This window comes from Triturus cristatus, chromosome 8, assembly GCF_964204655.1.
Source record: "Triturus cristatus chromosome 8, aTriCri1.1, whole genome shotgun sequence".
Lineage (NCBI taxonomy): Eukaryota > Metazoa > Chordata > Amphibia > Caudata > Salamandridae > Triturus > Triturus cristatus.
This window is the reverse complement of record NC_140591.1, coordinates 521,771,355-521,789,867: the sequence shown is the minus strand read 5'-3', so window position 1 is coordinate 521,789,867 and position 18,513 is coordinate 521,771,355. Positions and strand designations below refer to the sequence as shown.

At 48.5% G+C, this 18,513-nt stretch overlaps 1 protein-coding gene across 3 annotated transcripts in view; it reads left to right on the top strand.

The window, feature by feature from the left end:
• Positions 1-14,058, top strand: part of DIAPH3 (diaphanous related formin 3) — a 2,278,729-nt gene extending 2,264,671 nt beyond the window's left edge. For all 3 annotated transcript variants that reach the window (XM_085621985.1, XM_085621986.1, XM_085621987.1), the window contains one exon: positions 11,518-14,058. In XM_085621985.1, coding sequence (XP_085478111.1) covers positions 11,518-11,777 — 260 coding nt within the window. In that variant the 3' untranslated portion in view covers positions 11,778-14,058. The remainder of the gene's footprint in view (positions 1-11,517) is intronic.
• Positions 14,059-18,513: the final 4,455 nt, after the last annotated feature.

The window sequence follows — 18,513 nt, the reverse complement described above, 5'->3', positions numbered from 1 at the left end:
CCAATTGATGCCATTGGTGAAATCCTTCATTCAAATCCAACACCCTGACCTCATAATAGTGCACTGTGGTGGCAATGACCTAGGCACTTTGACTGGGGTAGGTCTGGAAATGCTTATGAAGGACACCTTTGCACAACTGTTTACACTTTTCCCTAAAACTGCCTTTGTGTTTTCCAACATATGCCAAAGGCAAAAATGGAACTGGTCCAATCATTTCTGTCCACAGATTGACAAAGCAAGAAAGCACGTCAACAAATCTGTTTCTGCTTTCCTCCGTGACTATGGTATGGGTGCCATTTACCACAACAACTTGCGTTATGACATGCAAGACATTTATAGAGGAGATGGTGTGCACTTCAATGATGAAGGGAACAGAGTCTTCCTCTTGAACCTTAGACTCTGCATCGGTACTTACTTGTAGGTACCACTAAAAAAATGACTTCATAAACACAACAGCTCTTTTTAGAGCTCCCTAATATCTAAACTCTTAAATCTGCTTTTCATTTATTTTTTTTTATTTTTTTTTACCGTACGCTTACCGTAAGCTTACCGTACGCGTACCCCGTGATTTTTTTAAAAATCAATAAATGGTTTTTTTGTACTTTTCTGTCCTTCTTTGACCCCCTTACAAATGTTAGGGGGTCTGTAACTCTCCTCATTGCCCCCTTTCCTTGTTTTCACTCTTTTTTTTCAGAGCGAAATACACAAAATGGCGGCCGCCGCTTCCTGGTTTCGACCGATTCGAATGTTTACTAAGATCTAAGAGCCAAACAGAATCGCGCTCGCGCACGCCACCGTACGCTTACCGTAAGCGTACGGTAAGCGTACCGTAAGCGGGCTCAGATATATATATTGATTTAAAGGCTATTTTCTCAGAATCTACTGAACAGATTTACACCAAACCTACAAAAGGCACTTCCTTGACCTAGGGACTACCTCTCTGCCAAATTTTGAGTAATTCTGTTCAGCCGTTCGGGCTGTAGCTCGTTCTAAAGGTCCTATGGAAAAATGCATGGGAAAAACGCGTTTTGGGACCCCCCTTTTATCTCAGCCCCCGCTTGACGAATCCCCCCGAGACTTTCAGGGTAGGAGCGGAGCGTAGCGCCCCACCTATTTTGAGAAATTCGCGAGGATTCGTCGACCGGCGCCAAAGTTATTCAAAATAGAATGTTGCGGATTTCCTATGGAAAAGGGGTCATAACTATAACTACCTACTGGCGACCGCCAGTAGGTAATATACATATATATCCACAGCTCCTTGTCGCGGACAGACCCGGGCCCCTTTCGGCGGTGGGCCGTGGCGGGGTCGCGAACCCCTATAATCCACCACGATCGTTCCTTCGACGTCAGCATAAAACGACGCCACAGCCACTGAATCCTTTAAACAGCTTGTTTATTCAAGTATAGGTTTTGGCCAAAACCTATACTTGAATAAACACGCTGTTTAAAGGATTCAGTGGCTGTGGCGTCGTTTTTTGCTGACGTCGAAGGAACGATCGTGGTGGATATATATGTATGTATGTATGTATGTATGTGTGTGTTTGTGTGGGTGTATATAGAGAGTGATGATTACAAATTGATGAATGTTCAAGAAGGACAAAAACTTTAGGCTTAATTCAACTATGCAGCACGGCACCACATCAAGAGCGAATGGGGGATTCTCTTTCCATTTTTTATAAAGCTATCTACAGTTTGTGATCCTTACGTGATCCCTCAGTATTTCAATCCCTCAATATTTCAATCCCTAGGTGCCGAAAACATTCTAATTCACGTTAAGGTGACACCTTGCTAGAGATCCAATCTACTTCTGCTGAACAGGGAAAAGAGGCCAACTTACTAACTACCGTATTCTCCCTAAGCTAGGTGCACCTTGGCCTGCAACCACGTCGTTTGTGTTTGATCACTCTTGGTGATCCATAAATCACACCATTAAGCGCCTATGCAGCTTCTTTGTCTGTTGACACAGGAACGCATGGGGGTAAAGTGTGAGGGTGTCTTGATTTTAGCCCACATTTTTACTAAAGATTTTCTCAGATCATCCTCTGCAGCAAACACCACTGTTGCTTTCAGATGTCCTTCAGTATTGTAATGGGACCTCTTATATTGTATTTTCATCTGTTTGCCAGAACACCATTGTGTCAGAACCCCGTTCAGAGAGCTACAGTACAAGCAGGAGCTACTGCAGCCAACAGTGGGTATTGAGTCCTTTTACTCCTCATGTCCCGGTGCATGGCCTACTATGGGTCCAGAGAAACTGACTCAAGTAGCACAGTTGAGCAGCCCAAGGCTTCTTTGGGGTGGAGGGGGGGCTCTGACCACAGCCCCTTCGCTGGTGCTTAAGGTACAGTGGCTGCCTCCAGAAAGTCTTTCGAACACAGACCTGGTGGATCTGCTTGACCTGCTGTTAAGTGTCCTCTAGTTCCTCATAAATTGCCCTGCAGCTGGTGGGGGAAGGGAGGTTCTCAATGCTGGTAGGTTTCTTGGAATATTCTCCACTGGTGTGGGGATGTGACACCACAGCAGCCTCCTTATTGACCAGACCATGCTCCTTGCCTTGTCCCAGTACTCCTACTCCTACTACCAGGCCCTCACCACAACTTCCATCCACCGGCACAGAGAGTCATCTTTCCTCCTCTCCACACTGGCTATGGCCCTATCGGCACAGCAGCAATTTTTTATGGCAGACCCACCTGGCAAGCAGGGTCGCTGACTTGGTTCCGCATGTGGACTACGGCTGGATCAGCACTGCAGTACTTTCACAGCGGCCCTACCTGGCAAACAGGATAGCTGATTTGGTATCTGCACATTGGCAATGAGTTGATCAGTGCAGCAACGGTCCCAGTGGCCCTCCTCTGGCATTTGGGTGTCACCAGCTTTTCCCTACACACGGGCAATGACCCAATCGGTGCAGCAGCCGTCTCCTCACAACTCTCTACATGTCAGGTCCGCAGATCCTCGGAGACGTACGATGCGCTATGGGTTCCACCTCCTGATAGCTCAAAAGGCCTGAATGACAACACAGACTCTATCGAGAGATCATGTGAGGGAAGGAAAGGATGGGGTCAGCAGGGAGGGGGATCTGTAAAGAAAAAGAACACACAAGTATCAATACCCTATCGTTAACATAGTTCTAACGCACTACAGTTAATGTCTCTCACACCCATATGTGCCGTGCCCCTTTTGTACCTGTAAATAAAAAGAATGGTTCCTTATGCTTTGGAGTGGCCTCTGAGAAGCCAAGGTCTTTATCTTGTTCTATAGACTGGAGAGCACAATTACTATGGGCATACACAAAGCTGTCGACACTTGTGTGGTCAAAGTACAGGTGGCTGGAAAGACATTCACAAACAGGGCGTACCTAGAAAACCACAGCAACAGGTTACTGGGGGTAAGGAGCTAACTTCCACGGAGCTCAATCAGACCCTGCCACATAAGGCGAGAATTAGAAATGAGGTTAGATTTCCCCTTTTGTTTAAGGGAAGCACCCTGGCTCCACAGGCCAACCATAGACCTATTCAGATGTCACTAGACCTTCCGTGGTCTTTACAGAATTACTACTCGTAAAACAGTTATGTACACCTTCCAGTGCGTGAATTCCAAAATGCGGGTTATTGGCAAAACCCTTCCCTTTCAATGTGCCTGTCTTCGGGGTTCTGGCGGTATTGGACTCATACAGCCCCGAACTCCATAGGACACACCATATGACACAACAAAGGAATGTTACCGCGACTGCGGTTTGGACCTTCCTGGTCCGACGTGTGGGGGAGCGTTTAGCAAGCCTGCAAGAGCCGAATGCGGCTCGTTCAACAGGCCTGCAAGTCGCTTCTGTTCAGTAAGCCACAAAAAGTACCTCGATTCCCGTTTACAACCTGGGGAGGTTCGAAACACAGGAGAGAGGCGGTACTATTTCTCGGAACAGAAGCGAAGTGCAACTCAATCGTAGAGCGGCTCGTAATAGCACCCAAGCATCTGAAAGAAACACGTTAGTTAGATTCCTCACCTTAGAATATCCCCAGGCGTCAGACTGGATCCGGAAGATTTTTCGTCAGCAATACCCCTTGCGCGTCGCTAGGCGTCGTCTGCGGCTCCGCGTCCGTCGTCGGCGTCGTGCGCCGGAATGACGTCGTCGGAGTACTTAGACGCCGCCCTCGCGCGCTGACGTCAGTTCTTCTTTTTTCCGCGCCAGTAAGCGCAGATCCGGGAGAGCTACCCCTTTAGTCACTTTTTGACTAACTTTTTCGATCCTTTTTGATCTTGTCTAACGACGCCGGTGCCGGTAGGATGCCTGGTTTTAAAGCCTGTGCTGACTGTAACCGCCTGATGTTGGTTACGGACCATCACCGCCGGTGCCTGTACTGCTTGGGCCTCGACCACAACGCGGAGTTGTGTTCGGACTGCAAGGCCCTGACCTCGAAGGCTAGACGGGAGCGGTCCCGTAAGCTTCTCGAGATTCGCCACTCGGCTCCGCGCCCCTCTCGATCCCGGTCCAGGAGGAGGTCCAAGGATCGGTCGCGGAGCCGCAGCCGACGTCACCATCGGTCGTCGGGATCCAAGTCTTCGGGTAAGTCGAAGCATTCCAAGAAGTCCAAGAGGCGACACCGCTCTTCGGACTCCCCTCGCCGGTCGCGCGACTCGGCCGAGGGTCAGGGTGGTTCCACCCCCGCGGCTCCGGCGGAGCCGCAGGCGCCGCGCAAGTCCCCATACCCGCCGGTCCCTGGGACTAACGCGACGCCGGCGGAGGTCAGTGCCTTCCTCTCGGCCATGAGGAGCCTGGCTCCGCCGTCGACGCCCGCTGGCACGCCTTCGGGCCCCGCGGACCCGACAGGGCTGCCTTGCCTGCCGGTGGCTCCGGCCCCGGCGCCGGCTCCGGCCTCGACGCCGCAAGCGCCCGAGGGACCCGTTCCCGAGTCCCCGCCGACGCCGGTCAACCTCGTCACGCCTCCTCCGCCGGCGTCGACACCGGTACCACCCCCGACGCCGACTCCGCTCGACGTCGAGCCCCAGTTCAGTCCCGCTCCGGGGCTGGCGCCGGTTCGGCGCCGCTAGAGACACATTATGTCTACCGCCCGGCTCCGTACCTTCCTCCTGTATACCAGGAATCGGATGATGGGGACAACTGGGAGGGATCCGAGGATCCTTTGGCCGCACAGGCTCAAATGTCACAGGACTGGGCAGATGAACTGGGGGAGGCCAGTGGCCTGGATACCTCTCCGGACACTGGATTCGTCTCTCCTCCGACTGTGGCTTAGGAGGAGGGCGCAGCTTTCTCTGTGGTGTTGCGCAAGGCGGCCGCAGCCCTTGGGCTCGAGCTACCTGCCGTGGCTGTGAGGACTAACGTCCTCACTGAGGTGCTTCAGTCTGCTGCAAGCTCCACTGAGCCTCTGCTGCAATTCAATGAGGCCCTCATTGACGTTCTGCAGGGCACCTGGTCCAAGCCCTCCACAGTTCCTCCTGTGGACAGGAACGTCGCCAGGCGCCACCGCCCTGCTCCGGGCGACCCCAGTTTTCTGTCCCAACACCCTACCCCCGACAGCCTGGTTACCCAGGCCTCTACCTCCCAATCCTCCTTCCCGACCGCTCCGCCGGACCGGGATTCCAAGAGACTGGAACAGTTTGGCAAGAAGCTGTTCTCTTCCCTTAGTTTGGGCCTGCGGTCTTTGAACACCGCCTGTCTCTTGGACCGTTATTCCCACTCTCTGTGGGATGCGGTGGAGGACGTGCTGCCCCTGTGTCCGGAGGAGGTCCAGACACGACTTACCCAGGCTCTGGCCGATGGGAGGGATGCAGCACGGCACGCTATCCGGTGTGGGCTTGACACTACGGACTCGCTGGGTAGGGCAATTTCTACCACAGTGGCGCTTCGACGTCACGCCTGGCTGCGGTCCACGTCATTTTCGGGCGATGTTCAGAGCACTCTCATGGACATGCCCTTTGATGGCACTCGCCTTTTTGGCGAGAAAGCGGACAGTGCGCTGAATCGCTTTAAGGACTCCCGGGCTACGGCCAAGTCCTTGGGCCTCTCGGCCCGCGATCGCAAACTTCCGCTTTTCGCCCCTTTCGTGGCCAAGGAAGGGGTGCCTCCTCACGTGCGCCTAGCCACCAGCCGCAGACCCAACCTGCGCGCGGTCGCGGACGTGGTTTCCGCCAAGGCGGTTCTGGAGGACGACGCGGTCAGCCCACATCCACCCCGGCAGCATCCGCCTCAAAGCCTTCCTAGTCCGAGCTTTCAGGCCCATTTCACGCCAGTGGGCGGCAGAGTTCGCCATCACCTGCTCCACTGGCGGTCCATCACATCGGACAGGTGGGTGCTGCAAATCGTCCGAAGGGGCTACTCCCTCCCCTTCGAGACGACCCCTCCAGCCATGCCACCGCAGCACCACCGTATCTCGGGGGATCATTTGAATCTTCTCCACGAGGAAGTTTCGGCCCTCTTGGCCAAGGGGGCCGTCGAGCGCGTTCCGAGTCCAGAAGTAGGTCGTGGTTGTTATTCCCACTACTTTCTGGTTCCCAAGAAGGGCAAAGGGGGCCTACGCCCTATCTTGGACCTCCGGAATGTCAATGCCTTCCTCCGGAAGGAGAGGTTCAAGATGTTAACTCTGGCTCAGGTTCTGGCTGCCCTCGACCCTGGAGACTGGATGGTAGCGTTGGACTTGCAGGACGCATATTTCCACATCTCCGTCCTGCTGGCCCACCGGCGTTACCTGCGGTTCACGGTGGGCCAAGAGCACTTTCAGTTTACCGTGCTCCCCTTCGGCCTCACCAGTGCCCCTCGGGTGTTCACGAAAGTGATGGCGGTGGTCGCAGCTCATCTGCGCAGATCAGGGGTTCCGGTCTTCCCCTATCTCGACGACTGGTTGTTGAAGGCGGGCTCGCCCCAGGCAGTCGTCTCCCACCTCCAGACTACGGCGGATCTCCTGCATTTGCTGGGATTTTCCATCAACGTGCCGAAGTCACACCTGAGTCCCTCTCAGAAGCTCCTCTTCATCGGAGCAGTTCTCGATTCGGTGCAGTTCCGGGTCTATCCACCGGAACAGCGGGTCCGGGATATTCAGGCCCTGATTCCCATCTTTCGGCCTCTATCCTGGGTTTCGGTCAGGCTAGTGTTGCGGCTTCTGGGGCTGATGGCCTCCTGCATCCTACTAGTGCATCACGCCAGGCGGCGCATGCGGGCTGTGCAGTGGGACCTGAAGTTTCAGTGGGCCCAGCATCACGGCAACCTGTCCGACCATGTCTTGATCTCGGAGGGCACTGCACAGCAGTTGCAGTGGTGGCTCACGGACCGCGATTGGGTCATGGGCAGAAGCCTCTCCCTTCCCCAACCGGAGCATGTCGTATTGACGGATGCGTCCCTCCTGGGATGGGGTGGCCATATGGGAGAGGCGGAGATCAGAGGCCTCTGGTCTCCGGCGGAGTCTCGTCTCCACATCAACCTGTTGGAGTTGAGAGCGATCCGGCTTGCACTGAAAGCCTTCCTTCCCTCTGTCCGAGGAAGTGTTGTGCAGGTGTTCACGGACAACACCACCGCCATGTGGTATTGCAACAAGCAGGGCGGGGTGGGGTCGTGGACCCTTTGTCAGGAAGCTCTGCGCCTCTGGACATGGCTGGAACACCAGGGCATCACCCTGGTGGTTCAACATCTGGCGGGCTCTCTGAACGCCAGAGCGGACGAACTCAGCCGCCGGTGCATGATGGATCACGAATGGCGTCTGAACTCCGAAGTGGCGCAAGGTCTCTTTCAGCAGTGGGGAGAGCCTTGGTTAGATCTATTCGCCACCGAAGAGAACGCGCAATATCAGCAGCTCTGCGCGTTGGAATTTCCAAGGCGGCACTCGCTCGGCGACGCTTTTCGTCACGAGTGGAGTTGCGGTCTGTTGTACGCCTTTCCGCCTATACCACTTCTGCCCAGAGTGCTGAAGAAGATCAGGCACGACCGGGCCCAAGTCATCTTGGTGGCTCCGGATTGGGCACGAAGGTACTGGTATCCCGAGCTACTCAGTATGTTGACCGATCCTCCGATACGTCTGCCCCTTCGGGAGGATCTTCTGTCGCAGCAGCAGGGGACGGTCCTCCACCCGAACCTGTCCAGCCTCCACCTCCATGCGTGGAGATTGAGCGGCGGCAGTTGATGCCATTTGACTTGCCTCCTGAAGTCTGTGATATCATTCTGGCAGCCAGGCGTCCCTCCACAAAGACGGTATACGCCTGCCGGTGGAACAAATTTGTGGCATGGTGCACAGCAAAGGCTGTGGATCCCCTTTCCGCCCCTCTTTCTGAGGTTCTACTGTTTCTTCTTTCTTTGGCCCGGCAGGGCTCTGCCCTGGGCACCCTGAAAGGTTATCTTGCTGCCATCTCTGCCTTCTTGCGGCTTCCTGATCAGCCTTCTCTTTTCAAGTCCCCTGTGGTTACACGCTTTCTAAAAGGCATTACTCACACGTTCCCTCCTGTTCCTTTTGTAATGCCTCAGTGGGACTTGAATCTTGTCTTGACATTCCTGATGTGCGCTCCCTTCGAGCCTCTTCACAATTGTCCTCTTCGTCTTCTGACTCTTAAGACTGCTTTTCTGGTAGCCATCACCTCGGCTAGACGGGTGAGTGAGCTCCAGGCTTTATCTTCGAAGCCTCCTTTTCTGTCTGTTCATCCGGACAAGGTTGTCCTTCGGCCTCGTCCCTCCTTTCTTCCGAAAGTGGTGACTCCATTTCATCTTGGGCAGTCTGTCACCTTGCCCACCTTCTTTCCGCCTCCGCATCCTTCCAAAGAGGAAGAGAGGCTCCACCGTCTGGACCCAAAACGTGCGCTCTCCTTTTATTTGGACCGCACAAAGCAGTTCCGGGTGGACGACCAACTTTTCGTTGGATACGTGGGTGCTAAGAAGGGGAAAGCTGTGCACAAACGGATCATCTCTCGGTGGGTCGTTTTGTGCATCAAAATTTGTTACTCCTTGGCAAAAAAGGACCCTCCTGTTGGGCTGCGCGCCCATTCTATTCGGGCCACAGCGGCTACTACTGCTTTGGGACGAGGTGTCCCTTTGCAGGACATCTGTCAGGCGGCAACGTGGGCTTCGCTACACACGTTTGCCAGGCATTATTGCCTTGACAGCCAAGTCCGGAGGGATGGCTTCTTTGGCCGTTCTGTCGTCCAGGACTTTCTGGTGTGATCTTGGTTCGCAGACCCACCACCGGGGATGGTATTGCTTGGGTATCTATTCTAAGGTGAGGAATCTAACTAACGTGTTTCTTTCAGATGAACAAGTTACTTACCTTCGGTAACGATGTATCTGTAAGAAACATTAGTTAGTTAGATTCCTCACCGACCCACCCATCCTCCCCGTTCTGCGAACTGACATCTAGGGTTAAGGTTATCCTTTTCAGGCCCCTAGATTTTCTTTTTGGCACCAGTGTCGGTCTTTGCATGGCTCTGCGTTCCTGGCGCGGAAAGCTATGTACAAGAACTGACGTCAGCGCGCGAGGGCGGCGTCTAAGTACTCCGACGTCATTCCGGCGCACGACGCCGACGACGGACGCGGAGCCGCAGACGACGCCTAGCGACGCGCAAGGGGTATTGCTGACGAAAAATCTTCCGGATCCAGTCTGACGCCTGGGGATATTCTAAGGTGAGGAATCTAACTAACTAATGTTTCTTACAGATACATCGTTACCGAAGGTAAGTAACTTGTTCTTCTGGTGTACAAGGCAGGATAACATTGAGAAAGTGTTACTTTCCTTAGATACAGAAAAGGTGCTTGATCGAGTGGAATGGCTGTATCTTTTCCAGGCCATGAAATGTTTTGGCATCGTAGGAAACTGGCTTAAGATGGTTCAATGGTAATATGCTAATCCTGCTGCACAGATAGGCTCCAGAGTTTTATTTCAGAGGCACGAGGCAGGGATGTCCCCTGTCACCTCTGCTCTTTCTTTTAGCTCTGGAACCCTTGACCATATCACTGAAGCCATGCCAAAGCACCGCCCCCTCCCCCACCCATCAACAAGTCCTGGACTCCCTCATGGCAGGTCCAGATTAGAAAATTTGGGAATACTAGTCAGCACCAGCTTTCCCCCTGTGGTCCATGACAATGTACTGACACTACTGGAGAACAGCAGGAAAGACTTTGATAAGTGTAAGTCTCAGTATCTCTCCCTTTGGGGTCCAAACAATCAAAATGGCTGTAACACTGAGATTCACTCAAGTCTTCAGCATGTTGCTCTTGAAGTTCTCCGCTCCCACCCTTAAACTGATAATTAGTCAAATAAAAATTTGTGTGAGATCAAACATTGCCAAGACTAGCTGCAAAAAAAGCTCTACTCCGCCACACCCTCTGGAAGTCTTTTTCTGGCAGTCATGAAAAAGTGCTTAAAAGCATTTTTTTTGTGCGGTACATGAGGGCCAAAACAGGAAAGGCGATGCAGAAATGGACCATCTCATGATGAGGGTTCTCTGCATCAAAATCTGCTACGTATTTGCCAAAAAAGCAACCTCCTGAAAGTTTGCATGCTCACTGCACCAGAGCCAAGGCTGCGACCACTGTTATTAGCTTGTGGAGTACCTGTTCTGGATGTCTGTCAAAGAGCAACGTGGGCTTTCCTGCACACATTTACGCAGCACTACTGCTTAGACAGTCGGGTCCAACGAGAGACGAACTTTGCCCGTTCGGTCCTGCAGAATTTTTTTATTATAGATCCATGTCGCTATCCCCCCCTTCAGTGAGGTATGTCTTGGGTAGCTAATCTAGGGTAAGGAATCTGAAGCTAGAAGTCACTATCATATGAACAAGTTACTTACCTTCGATAACGCCTTATCTTGTAGACTATCGAGCCGCTCTGCAAACTGGTTTCCCTTTTAAGGGCTCTAGCTTAACACACCAGTGGTCCGTGCTCTTCCTGGCTCTGCGCTTCTTGCATGGAAAATTGCGTAAAGAAACAGACGCCAGCGTGCTGGGATGGTACCTATTTATAAGCACCGCACAAATCACTTCAAGGGTGGACAACGTCATGCGGAGCTGTACTACACCACCTACCAGTGCACTGGGGTACTGCTCACAGCAGTTTTTGGGATCCAGTTTGATGCCTGAGGATTATAAGGAAAGTTATCTGTGGCTAGATAGTCTCTACCAGATAAGGCGTTACTGAAGGTAAGTAACTTGTACATAATCAGGAAAGACATATGTGACTGTGATTCAGCGACTGTACAGATGAACATTTTTAAAGTTTGAAGTGCAATCCAAAGTTTAACTGTGATCTTTTTCGGTAGTAAGAGGTAAAACTGGATATATAATCTTAGATTTTTATACCAAATCCTTTTAGCTGGCCTGGTTTCACATTTTAAGCGACAACCATGTAAATGATAAACATGTGTCTAGTTTTGCAATAAATAAAACACAGGGTATCGAAGAACTAACGTTGCTTATTGACATTTTTCGTTGGTTTCCTTTCATAACTGCAAATAGGGAACCGCGCATGTGGTATGTAGCACTGTATTATGGACTTCTTTTCTAACGCTATCCTTTCTTACTCCCTACTGCAGAAAACCAGAAGGCCGCACTGGAAAGATCACGTTCACGCCACAACATCAACTTCAACGCTTCAAGGGCTCCAGTTGAAAAGGAACTTAATTACGATGCTGAGTCGCATTCATCGACGACGCGGGCCAAAGTTGCCGGAAGGAAGGCAGGCGGTCATTCGGAAAGCAGCCACGAGCAGGCGAACGAACCCGCCGGCTCGGCTACCAAATCCGAGCCCGTTCCCGAAGTAGAGGCCCTGCTGGCAAGACTACGGGCCCTGTAGAGCTCCGCTGCAACGGACATTGCTATCATGATGCATCGAACGACTACAGCGCCTCGAATCCAAGCCATTTTGTGTGACTGACATTTATGTGTGTGCTTAAGTGCTTTTTATATCATGCAGTATTTTGAATGCGCCCATTGAATGCACTACCTACCCATCGGGGTCTTGCACATTTCTTTGTCTGTTATCAAAGTTTGGGTCAGTTGGGTTCGCGTCTCAGATTCGGCTGGGCCTTGCACATTAAGGCAGCCTGCAAAGCGAAGGTGCTTATTCGAGATCCTAGACATCACACCACCTAAGGTGTTCTCTGCGGCACTCGCTGAGCCTACTGTACATTGATAATGGTTTTTAAATGTACCAGTGAAAACTATATATGGCTTTATAATGCGGTGGCTGTTTCCTATCCTTTACATTGTTTTGGACTTACTTCACTCCCGGCAGTGTGGAAATGCTCATTTGTAACTTATAGATGGCCCATCTCCCAAAAAGAGCCTTACTGAACTTGTCTTGTGTGCAACTTTTAATGCACAACCACACACCTCAGTGGTAGCATGCTAGTGGATCTGGTTATGCAGAAGAGAGGGGTGGGGAACAACTGTATAATGGCATCTGATTTTGTACATAGATATATGGTAACGTAACCCAAGTGAAGCATCTATTTCTTGTCTAACCATGAGACAATATATAAATATATATGTACATTAGCAATATATATCTATTATCACAGAGTGAAACACATCTGAATTTTTCTATGCAATACCAATCGTCTGTACAGTGTACACAGAGTATCTAATGCACAATAATTCACGTAGTCCCTGCTGAAAATGATCTTGGCGATTGTATCAAACTACTACAGGGTTTTGCAGACACACAGGCATGATCACGAGGCTCACCTCTAAAGTTACAGTGAACCTCACTCGATTTGGTCATCGTCCAAGAGCTCCGCCTGCTTCAGGCGTGCAAACCATAATTCAACATTTAGCACTTGCAGACTTTTTTCTACACGGCTTTTGGTTATTTTCAATATTTAGTTAGTGCAACCAAATCACTTGTTTGCTATGTATATACATAATGTAGCCTAAAATATTATTATATATGTATATTCACAGGTGTATTAATTTGAACAGCAAGCTTTGTTGCTGTGCGCTGGAACCTGAAGATGTTTATCACAACATGTGTTTAGAATGCATTCATTGTAAAACGTGGAAATTGCATAAGTAGTACTGTGCTGATATTTTCCTATTTGTTGAGATTTTTGGGGGAGTTATGCAGTTGTGTATGAAGGCCTTTGGTGCAACATTCAGCAGCATCACGTTTGTTAATGTGCTGTCTGTTCTGCAGGTCTTCTTTTGTTAGGGTTCATTGGTTGGAATTGAACTAGTCAAGGGCCTATTTGTAGGGATCATCTGTCCAGGTGGAATACAAACCAGTAAATATGCATAACGTTTAAGATTTCAAATTTTAAGGCTCTGCAGCGTCTGCTTTGATTATGGCCTTCTCATGCACAAGATGCATCAAGCAGTAAGGGAGCAGGCCCTATTGGGTACCACAGATGATCACCTTATAACTGAGGATGGTGTACGCTAGTTGCAAGGAGCTACATAAATTCACGGAAAGCAGGAATAAAGCACATTTTGAGGTAATTATACCCGTGGCGGGTTCGAATAGTTGGAGTTACAGATGACCTGACGTAGATGCCTCTGTTTTTTAATCGTGGGCCGTACCAAAAAATAACGAAATAAAATGCATACCATGCAGCATTTACATGGGAAATGTAGTCTATGTTGTAACTAGAGGTATGATGAGGAGATCTGTGGTGCAGGTATATAAATGAAAAGGAAATAATGGTGATATGTGGGTGCTACTTGTATACCAAGCAGTTGTATTTCATGTTACAGCACAAAGTAAAAAGCTTTAAGGACTAGTGAAGTTGGGGTTCAGATCATGACAGTCTGTCATCAACCCTGTTTTCGGATGACCCCAATTTTTAATCATGAGCGTTTTACACTGGCCCTTTAGGATGAACATCTATGACGTGCTTTTTGGCATAAAAGGTAAATTTCTCCTTTGCAGTCTGTAAATGTTTTAAAGACATTCATAAATATCCGATGAGAGTACAATAATGTCATTTTATTGTTATTGTTTTCTGGGTTATAATCTTGTCATCCTAATTTCATCCTATTTTCGTTTCTAAAAGGCTACAAGAATGTTCCCTTTACATTTGCCAATATACTGTCAAGTGTATTAAACAAAAGATGGCAGAATAAATGTGTAAAATCCACATGCGTTTTTGGAATTTTGCAGGTGCGTACAGTACACAGGAGCTGGTAGGGCGGGGATGAGAATTTTTTTCACAAGAACTTTGCAACGGTCTACATAATTTTCACAACTGCTTGATAAATTTTACTTTGAAAATTTCCGAAAGGTTCCAGAATATCCCAGTGCAGTCCCTCTTTACAACCATTTGTGCTTCAATGTCAAGCCTAAAGAAGACTTGATATGTTTGATATAATAGATTATACACTGGGGATACCTTGATGTCGGACACTGTGATTGCACCTGTCTTTTTCTTTATAACAGCGGTGCCCAATAGGGCTGGATCCGTGAAAGGTTCCCCACAGAACCACTGTCTGTATAAACATTATGCATTTGATAAAACATTTGTATGCGAAAAAGAGAATTTACCTGATCTTCCAGTTGTAGAACTATTTTTTCAAAACTTACAGTACATCTGATTTAATGGCTCTGTAAATGAACAACTATACTATATTTTTGTCTGGCTTATTCCTTCTCCCAGCATGTTTACTTACACCTTGTTTCTGATGGATACTAATACATGAAGATTCCTCACCTTTTGACATCGAGTCTGAAATCTAGGGGTGACACCTACAAAACAGATAACCTGCCCTGAGGTTGTGAGCGATGTCCGATAGGAGGAACAGCTGGCAAACGGTTTGAAGTAATAGGGCTGAGCAGAGGCGCAACTAGAGCCAAATTTCGGGGGGGGGGGGGGGGGGGGGGCTGAGCAAAAATTTCGGGGGGGCTGATCTTTAAGCAATAGGCAGAGTGGAGCTGCAGGGGTTCTTAGAAGGGGTGAAACAACAGCAAAGCCTCATTAACTTGCAAATGGTCTTTTAAAGACCTGTGAAGTGCTCGGGTGCGGCTGCTTTTTTGCCCGGGAAGGTGTCTCATCCCGGGCTGCCACACACGACGGGGGGGGGGGGGGGGCTGAAGCCCTTTGAGTCCAATGGGTGTTGCACGCCTGGGGCTGAGGGAGGGCAACTCTTAAAAAGAAGGCAAGTCTTTTGAAACTACCTCAAGAGCTGGATCCAGAACGAGGTCTGGATCAGTGGCACCCACAGCTGTCTGGTGGTTCCATCAGAGGGTGCATCTTACTTCCACTGGCATCTGCGGATAAGATGGCCTGAACAATCTAGTAATAACTTATGTCTGTGATTTGTATGTAAAAAAGGTTTGTCAAAGTTTTCAAATACCATATCACATTTTTATTTGTACTTCAAGGTTTGCCGGTTTGTTATATAAACCTTATATTTAGTCTCCAGTCCACGAGGAAAAGGGTTCCCTTGTCTGATTCATATCCTGTCCCTTGTCTTGGCATTTGGGTAACTCCCTTGAGAGTGTTTTAAGAGGCTCAGGTAAAGACACCGGAACAGTGTGAGGACTGACAAGGAAGCTCAAACAGCCAGAAAATAGGACCTACAGTACTACAATCCTTGGGAACAGACAAAAAGGGGAAACAGCCTTTATAACATGGTTATTAACACGCAATATCTTTACCACACATCCACTACTACGCATATACCTTTACTGCACAAATTTTTACTGCACATGTACCTTTACCGTGCAGGCCTGTACAATGAAAATGTAAGTTATTTCGCAGGTAGGTGTGTGTGAATATATTATCTACTGGTGGTCGCCAGTAGATAGTTATAGTTAGGACCGTGTTTCTATAGGAAATCTGAAAATTCTATTTTGAATAACTTTGGCGCCGGATGACGGATCCTCGCGAAATTTTCAAAACTAATGGGGCGCTCCGCTCAGCTCCTACCCTGGAAGTCTCGGGGTGATTCGTCAAGCGGGGGCTGAGAAAAAAGGGGGGTCCCAAAACTCGTTTTCCCCATGCATTTTCCCATAGAACCTTTAGTCGAAGGTACAGCCCGAACGGCTGAACAGAATTACTTGAAATTTGGCAAAGAGGTAGTCCTCAGGTCAGGGATGTGCCTTTTGCATATATGGTGTCAATCTGTTCAGTAGTTCCTGAGAAAATTGCAGTTAAAAGTACATAAATATCTATATGCGCGCACCGTGCGCGCACGGTGCCGTGCGCGAGCGTAATTCTGATTGGTGGTTACATGTCAGTCAACATTCGAATCGGTCGAAATCAGGAAGTGTTGTCCGCCATTTTGTGTGTGACAGTGAAAAAGAAAGGTGGAGAACGTGAAAAGGGGGCAGGGTAAAGAGTTCCTGACCCCCTAGCTTTTGTCAGGGGGTCCCTGAAGGACCATGAAGGGTGAAAAAAACATTTTTTTTTTTTTTTTAAATCGCTGGGTGCGCGCCCGGTGGAAAAAAAATCATTAAAAAAATAGAATTAAAAATCAAATTTAAGTGTTTAGATGTTAGGTGGCTCTAAAAAGAGCCGTTGTGTTAATTGAGGAACAGAGGAATAAAAAAATTACAAAAATTATAGGGTGCCGCATGTGTGCTGCTGTATCTTGCTCTCTATTAGGGGAATGCTGGTGTCCCCATAAGAGAGAAGAGCATTGCACGCATTGCACCGTATATGCACCCTCTTAAACAGAGGGTGTATATCCAGAGGAACAGAAGCAGGTGAAGCTGCCGCCGCAGATGAAGTGCTCGGCTGAGCTGCCGATGATGTGCTCGGCTGAGCTGCTGCGGATGTGCTCGGCTGAGCTGCTGGAGGGTTTTCTCTAGCAGCTCGAGCATAAGACACAGGATGTACATCTCTAACGTACCTGATCATAGTGAAGATACTAAAAGAGTATTTCTTTTTAGGATCTCCTCTTGATAAGACACCACCACAAATCGTGCAGGTGACTTTTGGAGCATTCACCTTCCTCTGCCCCTCTGGAAAAGTGAAAAATTGCCATATAAAAGAGTTTTTCTGTTTCCTCTGTCTCTGTGGCACAAGGGTCTCCTGCTCACTCCCAGAAGATGACTGCTGCTCTGCCATTCTCAAGTACTGGAGTACTGGAAAAGCTGCTCAGCTCCTTCTCCCAGGGAATCAGAAGTAATAATGAGGGGAGTGGGTGTGGTGTTGGAAGTTTCTGGAACTGAAACTACTATAAACCAATGAAAAGTGTTGTTTCTCAATCACATGACCTGAAACTACTAAAAACCAATAAAAAGTGTTGTTTCTAAATCACATGACTTGCCATGCGCGCACGGTGCGTGCACAGAGCACGCACGCATGAGCGTACGGAGCACACGCATACGTAGCACGCGCGCATGTGCGTACGGAGCACGCGCGTACGGAGCACGCACGACGTACGCATGCATGCGCACGTGGAGCACGTACGCATGTGCACACGGAGCACGTACGCATGCGTGCACCATGCGCGCACCGTCAAAAACACTTTAAAAAAAAGTGTTTATAAGTTTATAGAAGATATTAACTATGCTGTTCAACTCTATCCAAATAAAAAAAAAAACTGAGCCATTCCATATTAAAGGATAAAGTTAATCTATAACTATATATATAGGTAGCTTATTGTAAAATAAATATTTAAAAAATATAATACATTCATAAATTAGCATTTAAAAAATCTTGCAAATTCACTTAAAAAACCATAGGTTTCACACACGTTATAGTTAGGAATTAGCATTTAAAAAACCTTGCAAATTCACAAAAAAAAAACCATAGGTTTCAAACACGTTATAGTTAGGAATTAGCATTTAAAAAACCTTGCAAATTCACTGAAAAAACCATAGGTTTCACACACGTTATAGTTAGGAATTAGCATTAAAAAAACCTTGCAAATTCAATGAAAAAACCATAGGTTTCACACATGTTATAGTTAGCTGGACATTTCACTCGTACAAACCCATTGAAATTCCCCCGTTATAGTTAGTTCAGCTAACTATAACTCGCGCGCCCGCAATCCACTGCTGATGACGTCACATATTACATCACTCATGACATGGTCAGTGACATCACTCATGACATCACTCATGACATCTCAAATGACATCACTGATGACGTCATCCATGTGATAAATTACCACATCTTCTCACACCCTAATATAACCTTTGATACACCGACTCAAAATTTAAGAGTTGCATTCTCAAAACCATACATACTGCAATACCAATAACTACATACCCACTTATTAACTCTTAGGTCTACATACACCTCCACTCATTCACCTGTACAGTCACTCATACTTACAGTCACTCCATACAAAACTATCATATGCATTTATACACCTATATAGACACTCACACACTACCAATCATCCATAGAGGTACTCTCACACCTACTCAGTCATGCAAATAATCACACTCCCATTTACTCACCTATGCGGTTATACACACTCAAGTTCACTTACTCATAAAAATAGTACCACATTCTTACGCTCTTATAGAATCATTGATACAAGCACACACTCATCCATACAGTCACTCTCACAATCACACACTCTCACATCTACCCACTTATATACTCTTACACGCATATATACTGCCTTTCACATATGTA